A 12,563-nucleotide genomic window follows, 5' to 3' on the forward strand; every position below is an offset into this window, starting at 1 on the left:
AGTCCATCTGAAGTTTTCATTAGTCCCATTACAAAATAAGAAAAGAGAAACAGCCTAGAATTTGTTATGTCTTTCCTGTTTTTTTAATATTAAAATATTTTTATTCTATGAACTAATGGTGACAGTAGATGGTAGTGGCACTTTAAATGTTCTTACATGGCAGGGCGCATGGCGGTAGAGCATGTGACTCATGATCCTTGGGGTTGTGAGTTCAAGCCCCACGTTGGGTGTAAAGCCTCCTTTAAAAAAAATAATAAATAAGAAGTAGCAATCCTTTGTTGGTCCCCAATTTTTTTAAATTTTCATTTGTCTGTAAAATCTTTTAAAGCTACTGATGATAGAGTATGTATTTAACCTGCAGAAGTTTGGAAATGAACATGCAGAAGCATTCTTGTAAGGCTAGTTGCATTTGAGAGGTGAAATCTAAAGATCATTAAGGCCTCATCTCTTAAATTTATAACTGAGATATCTTACCATTTAGCAAAGGAAAAGGAAATTTTTTAGGAATACTTCTCGTTGTTCTACAATATTAGTACCATTTGGAAATCCTTTACATTTATTTTTCTGAATCCTAAAAAAGGTAATCTTAGATAAACATGATGTCCTTATTTCTTAACAGATGAAATATTTTTTTATTATTATGTTATGTTAATCACCATACATTACATCATTAGTTTTTGATGTAGTGTTCCATGATTCATTGTTTGCATATAACACCCAGTGCTCCATGCAGAACGTGCCCTCTTTAATACCCATCACCAGGCTAACCCATCCCCCCACCCCCCTCCCCTCTAGAACCCTCAGTTTGTTTTTCAGAGTCCATCATCTCTCATGGTTCATCTCCCCCTCCAATTTCCCCCCTTCATTCTTCCCCTCCTGCTATCTTCTTCTTCTTTTTTTAACATATAATGTATTATTTGTTTCAGAGGTACAGATCTGTGATTCAACAGTCTTGCACAATTCACAGTGCTCACCACAGCACATACCCTCCCCAATGTCTATCCCCCAGCCACCCCATCCCTCCCACCTCCCACCACTCCAGCAATCCTCAGTTTGTTTCCTGAGATAAAGAATTCCTCATATCAGTGAGGTCATATGATACATGTCTTTCTCTGATTGACTTATTTCGCTTAGCATAACACCCTCCAGTTCTATCCACGTTGTTGCAAATGGCAAGATTTCGTGTTTTTTTTGATGGCTACATAATATTCCATTGTATATATATACCACATCTTCTTTATCCATTCATCTGTCGATGGACATCTTGGCTCTTTCCACAGTTTGGCTATTGTGGACATTGCTGCTGTAAACATCGGAGTGCACGTACCCCTTCGGATCCCTACATTTGTATCTTTGGGGTAAATACCCAGTAGTGCAATTGCTGGATTGTATGGTAGCTCTATTTTCAACTTTTTGAGGAACCTCCATACTGTTTTCCAGAGTGGCTACACCAGCTTGCATTCCCACCAGCCGTGTAGGAGGGTTCCCCTTTCTCCGCATCCCTGCCAACAACAGATGAAATATTTTTGATACTTCCTTCATATCACCTATATTAATAGGTGACTTCTAAGTAACTTCTTCAAGGAAGCAAATCTCCAAAAAAAGGAAAAAATAGCCAAGATTGAGAACAATATAATTATCTTAAGTGGGACATATTTCCTTTTTTTAAAAAAAGAAATGATATATTGTCTGCTTTACTCTTGGCAAGAATAATATAATCTACTGGGAATTTATGTAAATGAAAATTTGATTTTATCAGCAATGGAATTATTCATTAAAATGTCTAGATAACAATTTAGAGCATGTTCTTGATCTTTATGCTTAAGAATGTGTTTGAAATGTTTTTCCCAAAGAAAATCCCAGCAGATGCATTATCACCAGACTTTTTTTCCATTGGAGGATCCTGGCTTTCTGATGAAGGAGTCTGGGTGAAGTTAAGGGAGGTATAATTGAAGTTGGGGAGGCAGTGGTGTGTTGATAAAATTTTAACAGCCAGCTGGAGAAGGAGAGCTTGTAGTATTTGCTCGTTTCCACTGTGTAAATAAATATTCTCACCTCGGCTTATTTCAGGCTACCAGGCTGCTTAACAACCAGCTTTTAAAAATACTGCAGTGGGTTCTCCTGGACCAGTACAGGATGGCTTCAGCACACCACTCGGTGGGGCAAGGTGATGGTGCCCCCACTTTTGTGGGTCAGTCCATTAGTCCCAAACAACTTTTTTCTCTTCCCTAATTCTTTGGACTTCCCTATTCTTAGGAATGATATTTTTTTCTTAGTACTATGTCATCAAGGATGTCATTTCATTAGTAATCATTGTTAATAGAGCTGGAATCCATAGTTCATTTCAGAAAGTCACCAGTTGAAAGTAATAGTTAAAACTCTTCATAATTTGAGAACTGACTTATAGTCCTTACAATATTAAGTTGCTATAAATATAGAGCTTGTACTTTGGGGGGAAAATAGTTAAGTTTTATTAATCATGAAAAAAATCTGCATATTTTCAAATAGAAAGCCAACATATGTATTTTTGATGGGTCTTGACTCTTTTAAAAGAGCCAATCTTGTACAGAAGTCCACAGACTTTTCCTTTTGTCCCCAACTTACTCTTTTCCTCCTCAGGTGTAACCTGTGTTCCATTTCAGGTATTCAGTGACTTTTTTCTTCCCCCTGCTTTCCTCCCTTAAGAACCTGTCAAGTCATACTAACCACACTTGATCCTTAAACAACCCAGAGGTTAGGGGCACGACACCTACAGAGACAAAAATCTGCATACAACTTGTGACTCCCCCAAAATTTAACTTTTAATAGCCTATTTTTTACCTGAAGCCTTACCGATAACATAGTCAATTAACACATATTCTGTATGGTGTATGTATTGTGTAATGTATTCTTACAATAAAGTAAGCTAGAGAAAAAAGTTACTCAGAAAATCATACGAGAAAATACATTTACAGTACTGTACTGCATTTCTCTAAAAAAATCCACATGTAAGTGGACCCGTGCAATTCAAAGCCATGTTGTTTAGGGTCAAATGTAGTGATTTTTACTTCTTACTTGAAATTCATTTGTACTAACGTGTGCATTCAACCTGGGGTTTTTTAAATCTCTAATTTGTTCACTGTGGTTCAAGAATCACTAAGCATTTAACGAGAGTGGAAGCCTGAAAACCCACCAAGCCTTTTTCTACAGCTTCGCCCTAAAGATCAACGGATTTTATCAAGTTAGGAGAGTAGAGTATAGAGTTCAGGAGGGAACTAAACACAAAACTGGCAGGCATTTGTCTTTCCCATTGATTCCTTCCTCCTGGGAAGATCACACAAGTGTCTGGTCCCATTGAAGCTGCATTAGGTATAGTCTAGGAAGCTGCTAGTCCTATAAGATCTTGGGATCCAACCTGCCTAGTTGAGATCTCTCTATTGGCTGGGATTCCTTTTCTCTGTTCCACACCCTTCCTTCCCACTACACATTCACATCAAGTCATATATACTGTTTTGGACTTCACATTAAACCTTTTTGGTGGGGGCGCCGGTGGGGGGGGTGGTTCCCAAAGGAACATGTGACTCTGTTCTCTTAAATGCTATCAGATAGAAAAAACCAACACATTCTTTTCAGCATTTTCAAGTATGGGAGAAAAATGAATTTCCATGTGCAAATTTTCACAAATGTCATGGTCAGGCTGTCTCACAAATGATAACATGGGGGAGATGATGATGATACATACACTTCATACATTACATATGTAACAAAACTTTCACCCCTGGTAAAAACAAAATGAATTCACTAGATGAATTATTCTTTGTCTTTATAATAAATTATGTACCCTGAGCATTTAGTAAACACATAAGAGATCTTTTCTAATTTTTTTTTTTCCCCGAACAGATACGTGATCAAAGACCCAAAAAGAACTCAGTTATCCACTTGGTAATTATTAAGTAATCTGTTTCTTTCTGTCTCAGAGAGAAAAATTCCAGATGAAGATTTCATCATCCTAATTGATGGATTAAATGAAGCAGAATTTCACAAACCGGATTATGGGGACACAATTGTTTCATTTCTGAGTAAAATGATTGGAAAATTTCCTTCTTGGCTCAAACTAATTGTAACAGTTAGGACCAGTTTACAGGTATGTGTTTGTTTGCTTTGGGACCATATATTATTTCTCTTGGAGAATGCTTAAACAGAAAAAGTTCTAGATCCTTGTTCCTTAGTGATGAGTTTTTTTAAACCTCTACCATGTCCTAGAGCACTAGCAAGAATAATTCCCAAAGAGTATATTTTGAGAGTGAGAGATCAGATGATCTCAGTCCAGTCTCTGTGTATGACTCTCTTAGTTCAGATTCCCACTCCCATTGCTCTGGATAAGTTTTGATAAAGTGTCCCTCAAAATCACATGAAAAGAAGGTCCATTTTTCTAGACTTTGTCCTGAGCACAGCAATGCAAATTATATCCCTAACACTCTAATTTGCTGTTTGAGTTTTGTTTTACTTTTTTTTTTTTTATCATGTAATGCCATGTAAAACCCAGTTCTGTCTGCCACTTAGAGTCAGATTTTCTCCTTCCCGCCTCTGCTTCAACTCAGACAACTTTTCTATAACAGGACGGTGTATGCCGTCCTCTAAGAAATATTGGCAGCATTAAGGCTTTAGATTAAATGTACTACAACTGGGAGATAAGATTTTTTTTTTTATCTTTTTTACCTTCCATCCTCACTCACTGATCACTTAATGGCCTAGAAGAAGGACTAGAAATGTGGGACTGAGCCTGCAAAGACATATGGGCTAAGGATAAATAACTTCACCTAATCTCTCACAAGGTTACATAAAACCTTGTTCTCGCGGTAGCTGAGTTGGTAACCCCTATTCCTTACATATTCATACTTGGTTTGGAACAGTTTCGCAACCTTTTTTTGCCTAACCATTGCCTTGTTTGTTGAACATCAAAGTCTCACATATTACACACCTATCCCACTATTTCGATACAACCCACTTGTAATAATTAATAGTGTACAGAAAACAGTTTCTCCTTCTTTTTCCCCTCTCCCAGGGACTTAGTAGTATTTCTGCATGTTGACCAATTAGCTTTGCTGCCTTCTTCAATCAGAAACTCTACTTATAATGCTGGCCACCACCTTGCAGATGTTTGTTGTTAATCTCAAAGTAATTTAAATTAAAGAATGTGGATGAATCAATGTAAATGCATCTTTACAACTAAAAATTATGTAATCTACTGTTACTGGTCAGTAACTTGATTGTTAAAAATGAAGGATGGAAAGAAGAAACTTCCAGGAACACAATCTTTGACTAGTTTTACTAAATGTATGCTTAGGAGATGTTATCCTCATTTGTATTTTTACATAATGCCATGTGCAGAGTCAAAAGACATTTTAAGTATGACTTGATGAGCAGATGACTTTAACTTTTCAACTGTGCCAAAGGACAGGAAAAAAATATGTACTACTATACATATTAATCTACAAAGTCAAAATTTCAGTGTCCTCATAAATCAAGACCTGTATAACTTCCCAGATACTTCATTCACTTCGACAAAGAATTTTCTTATTTTCATTCAGCTCTGACGGTGAAATAATTCACAGGTCTTTAAAAAAAAGAACCCTCATATTTGATAATTCATTATTTCCACAGACATTTCTGAAGTACTTCAAGTGTGTCAGGCACTTTCTAGGAGCTGAAGATAGAGCAGTAAACAAGACAAACTATATCCCTGCCCTCATAAAGCTTATATTCCAGTGAGGAACACAAACAAAAACTAAGTGAAAAATTAAACATATATTAAAATTTTAGGTAGTATTGGTGTTCTGAAGACAAATAAAATAGGATAAACAGATAAATGGGAATTATAGTTATTTTAGATAGGGCCATGGGAAAGCCCTCTCCCAGGAGCCTGGCACAATAATGAGATCTGATTTACCTTTTTAAAAGATTTCTTTGGCTGCTGGCCACAAAGATAATAAAAGGTAGGGGATCGAGAATAGGAGCAGTATAGGCGAAAGGCTTAGGCTAGAGTCGTCATGGTAGGGACCCTGTGAAGTGGTCGTATTTGGACTATACTATGAAGGAGAATCAAAAGGACTTAATGATGGGCTGAATGTGGGGTGGTCAAGAGAGAAGATTCAAAAGCAAAACATGGGATTTTGGTGCACAATTGGGTAAATGCCAGTGTGAGGAAAAGAGAAAGATCATAGAGGCCTATAATTTGGTGGTGGGGTTGGTGGTAATGCGGTTCATTGACATGGGAAGGTTTTGTGGCAGGGGGCAAAATTCATTAGTTCTGATTTAGTCATGTGAAGTTTGTCTATACAACATTCCAATGTAAATGTCGAGTAGACCAATGTATACAATGAGAGCTCAGGGGAGAGAACTAAGCCGGAAACACAGGTTAGGCCTCATCCAGGCAAGGTGAAGATTACATAAAACCTTGACAAGAATCATTTCAGTGAAATGATGCGGTGTTGAATCTGATTGCAACAAAGAGAGGACAGAACAGGAAGGAGGAACAAGAGAGAGGAAGTAGAGAAAACTCTTCTGTGAAGTTTTGCTAAAAATGGGGACAGAGTTTTAGGATAGTAGCTGGGGGGAGGGATTGTGGTGCCATTCGTCTGTGTGATCCAGTAAAGAAGAAGAAATTGATGCAGAAGAAAGAGGATACTTGCAGGACCAAAGTCTGTGTGCAGATAAGATGGCATCCAGAGCATAAGTAACCACAAAGCCCTATCACCTTTCCCCAGTATAATTTCCAAGCAGATCACCAAGGTACCAAGCATATTAGAAGTATTCCTTTAGGCTAAGCATCTCCAAAAAGTCTTCACTAAAATGTAGTCATCTTATTAGGAAGGTTAGAAAGGCACATTTTTATATGGTGTTCTTTGAGTCCTCGTGCATTTCTCTTACTGAATTGTACTTTGATGTTATGCCATGATTTACACTAAGATTACAACAAAAGAGTTATATGGCACTCCACTTTCTATTTATGTTAGGGGTGTAATTTAGAATATTGACCAGTAAATCACTCCTAAAGTACCCTTTGTGAAGTCCGATAAAAAATTATCTCAAGTCTCAATGTTAGGAAAAGTTGTGTCCCCTCTGTGCAACAAATTTGTTTTAACCTATGCATACTAATACTTGATCATATTTCCCTCTTTGGCCACTCGGAAGTTTAGAATAAATGTGTGGACCTCAGAGTGTATCACAAGAGTTAGGGGAAACTGAAGGTCTTTCTGTCTCTCTCTCTCTCTCCATCTGTTTTAGGAAATTACCAAGCTGCTGCCTTTCCATAGGATTTTTTTGGATCGACTAGAAGAGAATGAAGCCATAGACCAGGATCTGCAGGCTTACATCCTGCACCGGATACACAGCAGCTCAGAGATCCAGAATAACATTTCACTTAATGGCAAAATGGACAATACTACATTTGGCAAACTCAGTTCTCACCTCAAGACCCTCAGTCAAGGGTCCTATCTATACCTGAAACTCACATTTGACCTCATAGAGAAAGGCTATCTAGTGTTAAAGAGCTCTAGCTACAAAGTAGTTCCTGTTTCGCTCTCTGAGGTTTATTTACTCCAGTGCAATATGAAGTTCCCAACCCAGTCTTCCTTTGACCGGGTGATGCCTCTCCTGAATGTGGCAGTGGCCTCTCTGCACCCGCTCACTGATGAACATATCTTCCAGGCCATCAATGCTGGTAGCATTGAAGGCACCCTAGAATGGGAGGATTTTCAGCAGAGAATGGAGAACCTCTCCATGTTCCTAATCAAGCGCAGAGACATGACTCGTATGTTTGTACATCCTTCTTTTCGAGAATGGCTTATCTGGAGAGAAGAAGGAGAGAAAACCAAATTTCTCTGTGATCCCAGGTAAGCCATAGACCTGTAATAAGCAATTCTGAGCCTATTTTGTATTGATTGCATGGAGCATGGGTATTGAAAGCAGTGAGAAGTGTTCTTCATTGAACATTTCACACAAAGGAAACATCATCTCTGTTTCTTCTCAAGACAAGGCTGTAATGAGGTTAATTTATTTTCTCACAATGTTATTTCCATAAGACTCAAAATCTGCATAGATATTTAGAATACCCCCCTACCTTTCTATATATTCCTAAATAATTTTCTTTGTGCTAGTGAACCCAGGCTATAATTAATTTAGCCATTTCATAGACTTCCTCAGTGTTCTTCCGATATGAAGAAAGAATTGATATATTGTTCATCTCTTTGACTTAAACCAGAATCATTTTAAAATTGCAGTTGCCCTTTTAAAAGTCATATCATTTTTAAAGCCACCAGTGACTAACCCCATTAAAGCCCATCCAGTGCTAAGGTTTATGCTGGAAAATGGAATCTTAAACCTCACAGCTGAAACAGACCTGAAGAGATCAGCTGGCCTAGCTGCTCTCCCTGTAGATGAAGAAGTTGCCATTGTCCCCATTTTACAAAGGCCTTAAGATGCTGAATCAGTGCCAGAAGTCATCAAGTTAATAGATAGGAGGAAGGAGGAAGGAGGAAGGACTAGAAAAAGAATGGTAGATATGTGGTATGTACCACCTTTTCCTGCCCCGCAGTCATGCACGCCCAGCACTCTTGCCTGATGAGCTTGACCCTGACTTAACAATCTTTCTCAGCTCAACAAGCCAGACTAGGTGTGAAACTGTTTCCCATTCTCTTGGGTAGAACCTGGATCTCTAGCATCCTAGTGGGGTGTGCTTTCTACTCCACACTACCTTTTTAAAAGAATTACTCCTTTAACAAAGTTGGTGTTTTCATATATCCCTGCCTTCCGGGAAACAAAGAAGACACCAACAACAGAGCTGGCAAATGCAGAGCTTATTCTGGCTCAGAAAGAAGAGAGGCCAAATTTAGCCGTGCCTCCGACCTGACTCATCAGAGAGGCTAAAGCTCTCTGGCCACGCTGGGGTTTTATTTCTCCCCTGGCGTGTTCTTCACCCGGCCTTATTGGACACAACTGTGCTTGTGGGCATGCTGCTCAGCCTACTACATGCCAATTTGTTAGAAAATTAGTTCCAGATTCTGATGAAGATATTAAGCCAGGCAGTAGATTCTGTGGTATTTTCCCTGAGAGAGAAACTTTTAAAGAAACAAGCTACAATGGAAAGAACATGGGGTTTTGAGTCATTACCTGCATATAAATTCTGTTTCTTCTAGGAACTGTGACCTTTGGAGAGTTTTATGTTTCTGAGACAATTTTCTTATCTATGTAAAAGATATAATAATTCCTAAAGTTGTTGAAAACTAAATGAGGTCATATAGTATAATTCCTAAAATAGCAGAGTACAAAGAAAGTGTTCAAGGAATCTTCTTCCCCCGCCACCCCACCCTTTGCAGTAATAGACCCTTTAGATATACCTTAACTAAATCCTGTGGCTAATTGGATAGGCAACAGTAGTCCTCTGCTATTAGCATTCAGGGGCCCAAAATTTAAAAAAAAACAAAACAAAACTTGAGTCTGAGTCTCTTCTATGAATTGTATGACATTCCCAAGAGTATTTTATTATAAATCCCACTAGTACTGCTACTATGCTAAATACATAGAGTTGGAAACCACATATTTAATAAAAAGAACCAATCTAGAATTGCCTCATGAACACGTTGAAATCAGTTTCCAGAGAAACTTTGCCAGTTGATCTCTCTCTCTCTTCCTGGAACATCTCGGAATTGAATGCTGAAGTCCAAGGCAGCCAGGCTCCCACTGAATTAACAGTGTCCTTACAACAGATAAAACCCTCAGGGGCTCCCAAAGGAGAAAATACGGCATTTTGCAGCCATATCCTGACTTTACAAGCTTACCTTCTCAACATGATTTAGCCAGAAGCGTTTTGGCAACAAGCTGATACACTGGGACAAGCAAACACTTCTAACTTCAGATGCTGTGTGGTCTGTTCCCTGGTGATTGAATAACACACAGAGCTGCCGAGGGATCATCATATATCACTTAATGGCAGAGAGAATAAAATAGTAGGACCAGGAGTTACCAAAAAAGCTTCTTTACATTTCATTTCAGTTGGAATCCAGCCTTCTATCCAGCACTGTCTGGCACCAGCTTTGTTACTAAAGTATTGATCTCAGAGTTTGAGGCCCCTCTGGGTCAATGAGGTAGAAATTCACTAAGAATTTAATGCTATGGGCAAAGCCCAAGCTGGCCTTTCAAAGAAACTGGCTATAATTGCTTTCCATTTCAGGCAAGTCTGATTAGCAGGACTCTTTCAAAGCAGGGATTGTCTTTGTGGCCTTCAGCCTCTGCTTCCTGTACATTCCCCCTCTGCTCTTCTGTTTCTCCCCAGTTTCTGTCTAGAGCATCGCACGTATTTCCGTAGACCAGAGAGACCAACTCTGTGCCTCTGAAATCATGCTATGTAAGCCAGTGCTGACAGGCCTGTCTCGGTGTAAGGAGAACTCTCAGAGGCAGCAGAACATCTCTGTCTCTTCTAGTCCATCTTCCTTGGCTTTCAACACTCACTCGTTCACCCTGAACTAGCTGACCTTATTAGGGAATTAGACACAGACGAGAATATTCTATACTGAAGCCAAAAAGTAGTTGATCTTCATCAGAAATAGGCCACCCACGGAGGTACTTATGCTAAGCTGAAGAGAGTCAATAATCTGAGGATGGTGCTGGAAAGAGGAAATAGCAGAGCCAGAGGTCAGTGCTACAGCTGAGATAGAGTTTTCCTTATTTTAAATATCAGACGGCCTGTTGTCCCAGGATGTCAGAGAACTGACATCCCAGAGAGAATGACCTAATGTTGCATAAACATATAACTGTCACAGAAAGAGATGAGTTATAGATGTCTTTTCTCAGCTTGGTAACAGGATGGGTGTGTGTGGGTGTATCAAACTGTGAGCAGAGCATCACTGAAAAATTTATCACATCAGAACTTCTAAAACTTTGGATTGCATTCTGGATGAAAATATGCCTCTTGAAGCCCTGACAAACGTTAGACCTCACCACTTTATCCTGCTTTCCATTTCCCACTATTCATCACTGTCATATCCTGTCATACTCTGAAATTAATCCATTTTATGTTTTATTCCCTCGGGCACTGAGATATCAGATTAACTCAGTAATCTTATAAACTAATCTCTGCTATTATGCTAATAAGAGGGAGATAGAAAACCCATCTGAAGCGACTTGTGCATTTCAAGTAAGGCGTTTGAGAAAACAAGTCATCAGTCTTTGTTATCTAACCTATTGATGACTTTGATAGTTGAAATTTGAGGCTGGGAGAGTAAACAGTTGGGGGCTGCTGGCCCTGTGCAGCCTAATATTTCTGCAGAGCGTTAGGCTAGCCCTGCATGAACCCCCACCCTTTTTTTGTTTCCTTTCTTCACTATTTTTGTCTTCCTGGTATCTAGCCTCCCCTTCCATAGGAACAGATCACAGATCAACATTTATATATATATACATATATATAGGAGTATATATATAAGATCTTTATATAAAGATCAGAAGACTCAGTTGCCTTATTTTTAAGTGTTTGAATAAAACACATGAGGCTTGTGAACTTTGTTGAGTACTGAACTGCTACGACCTAATGAAGTTCCGATTTGGGAGCCTGATTTGGGTTGACCTGATTTCCTCAAACTAAGAGAAGCAAACTTTATGGCAGGTGAAAAAGGGGGGGAAGGGCTACACAAATCCTGTGAGGATAGTTGAGTATTTACTTGACTCTCTGTGACTAGAGTTGATATCTTATAATACATGGTCTGTTGAGATTTGTCCTAGTTATTTTGGTCATATTAGTACATGAGTTACACATTGGAGACCTGATGCTCCAAAATCCATGCCACAAAGCAGACTGTCAGAGGAGAATAAGCAATTTTCCTAAGGCAAAAAGAAGGCATTCCCCCTAAAAGGGAAAACTAACTTTGTGCAGAGGACCTGCACAGCCTGCCTTCTTATAGAATACATGGGTCTGAAATAACCACAGAATGGTGAGTTGCAGAGTTAAGGTGATCTGATTTTTTTTTTTATAATCACAAGGATTTTTTTTTATTATGTTAATCACCATACATTACATCATTAGTTTTTGATGTAGTGTTCCATGATTCATTGTTTGTGCATAACACCCAGTGCTCCATGCAGAACGTGCCCTCTTTAATACTGTTTTAATCCAAACATGAGCCTCCGGGCAGGATGACATTTAACCTTGCCCTCGCTGAAGCACAAACTCTAGGTTACTACTGATAGCCATTGCAGGCTCCCACAACAAACCCTTAAATTGGGAATAGGTTCTGCTTTCCAAAAGCATTAGGAAAGAATTCAGCAGTGATGGAACATGGGAAGGAAAAAAGGGTCTGGAACCACATCAGCCCTTAGGAGGTTTGGAAGAGTTACGTCAAGGAAAAAGGCAATGTACATCCTTTACTGGCACTTGACTTAGTAGATGATCTTACCTGCCTGGAAATATTAACTCTCTAATCTCTGTGCTGGGTCTACATCTGCTGCACTTCTAATTCCTTTCTATCACTGAGGGGAAATTAGTCTTCTGATGTTACAATTTGCATGTGTACTTTCCAAGGAGAGATTTCATT

At 38.9% G+C, this 12,563-nt stretch overlaps 1 protein-coding gene across 11 annotated transcripts in view; it reads left to right on the top strand.

Annotated features, from left to right (window-relative positions):
- The window catches only part of TANC2 (tetratricopeptide repeat, ankyrin repeat and coiled-coil containing 2), a 360,622-nt gene that overhangs the window by 289,308 nt on the left and 58,751 nt on the right, over positions 1 to 12,563 (top strand). For all 11 annotated transcript variants that reach the window (XM_036116207.2, XM_036116210.2, XM_036116204.2 and 8 more), the window contains 2 exons: positions 3,957 to 4,123; positions 7,267 to 7,874. In XM_036116207.2, the coding sequence (XP_035972100.1) occupies positions 3,957 to 4,123; positions 7,267 to 7,874 (775 nt within the window). The remainder of the gene's footprint in view (positions 1 to 3,956; positions 4,124 to 7,266; positions 7,875 to 12,563) is intronic.

Source organism: Halichoerus grypus, chromosome 2 (assembly GCF_964656455.1).
Source record: "Halichoerus grypus chromosome 2, mHalGry1.hap1.1, whole genome shotgun sequence".
In the NCBI taxonomy this organism is placed as follows: Eukaryota; Metazoa; Chordata; class Mammalia; order Carnivora; family Phocidae; genus Halichoerus; species Halichoerus grypus.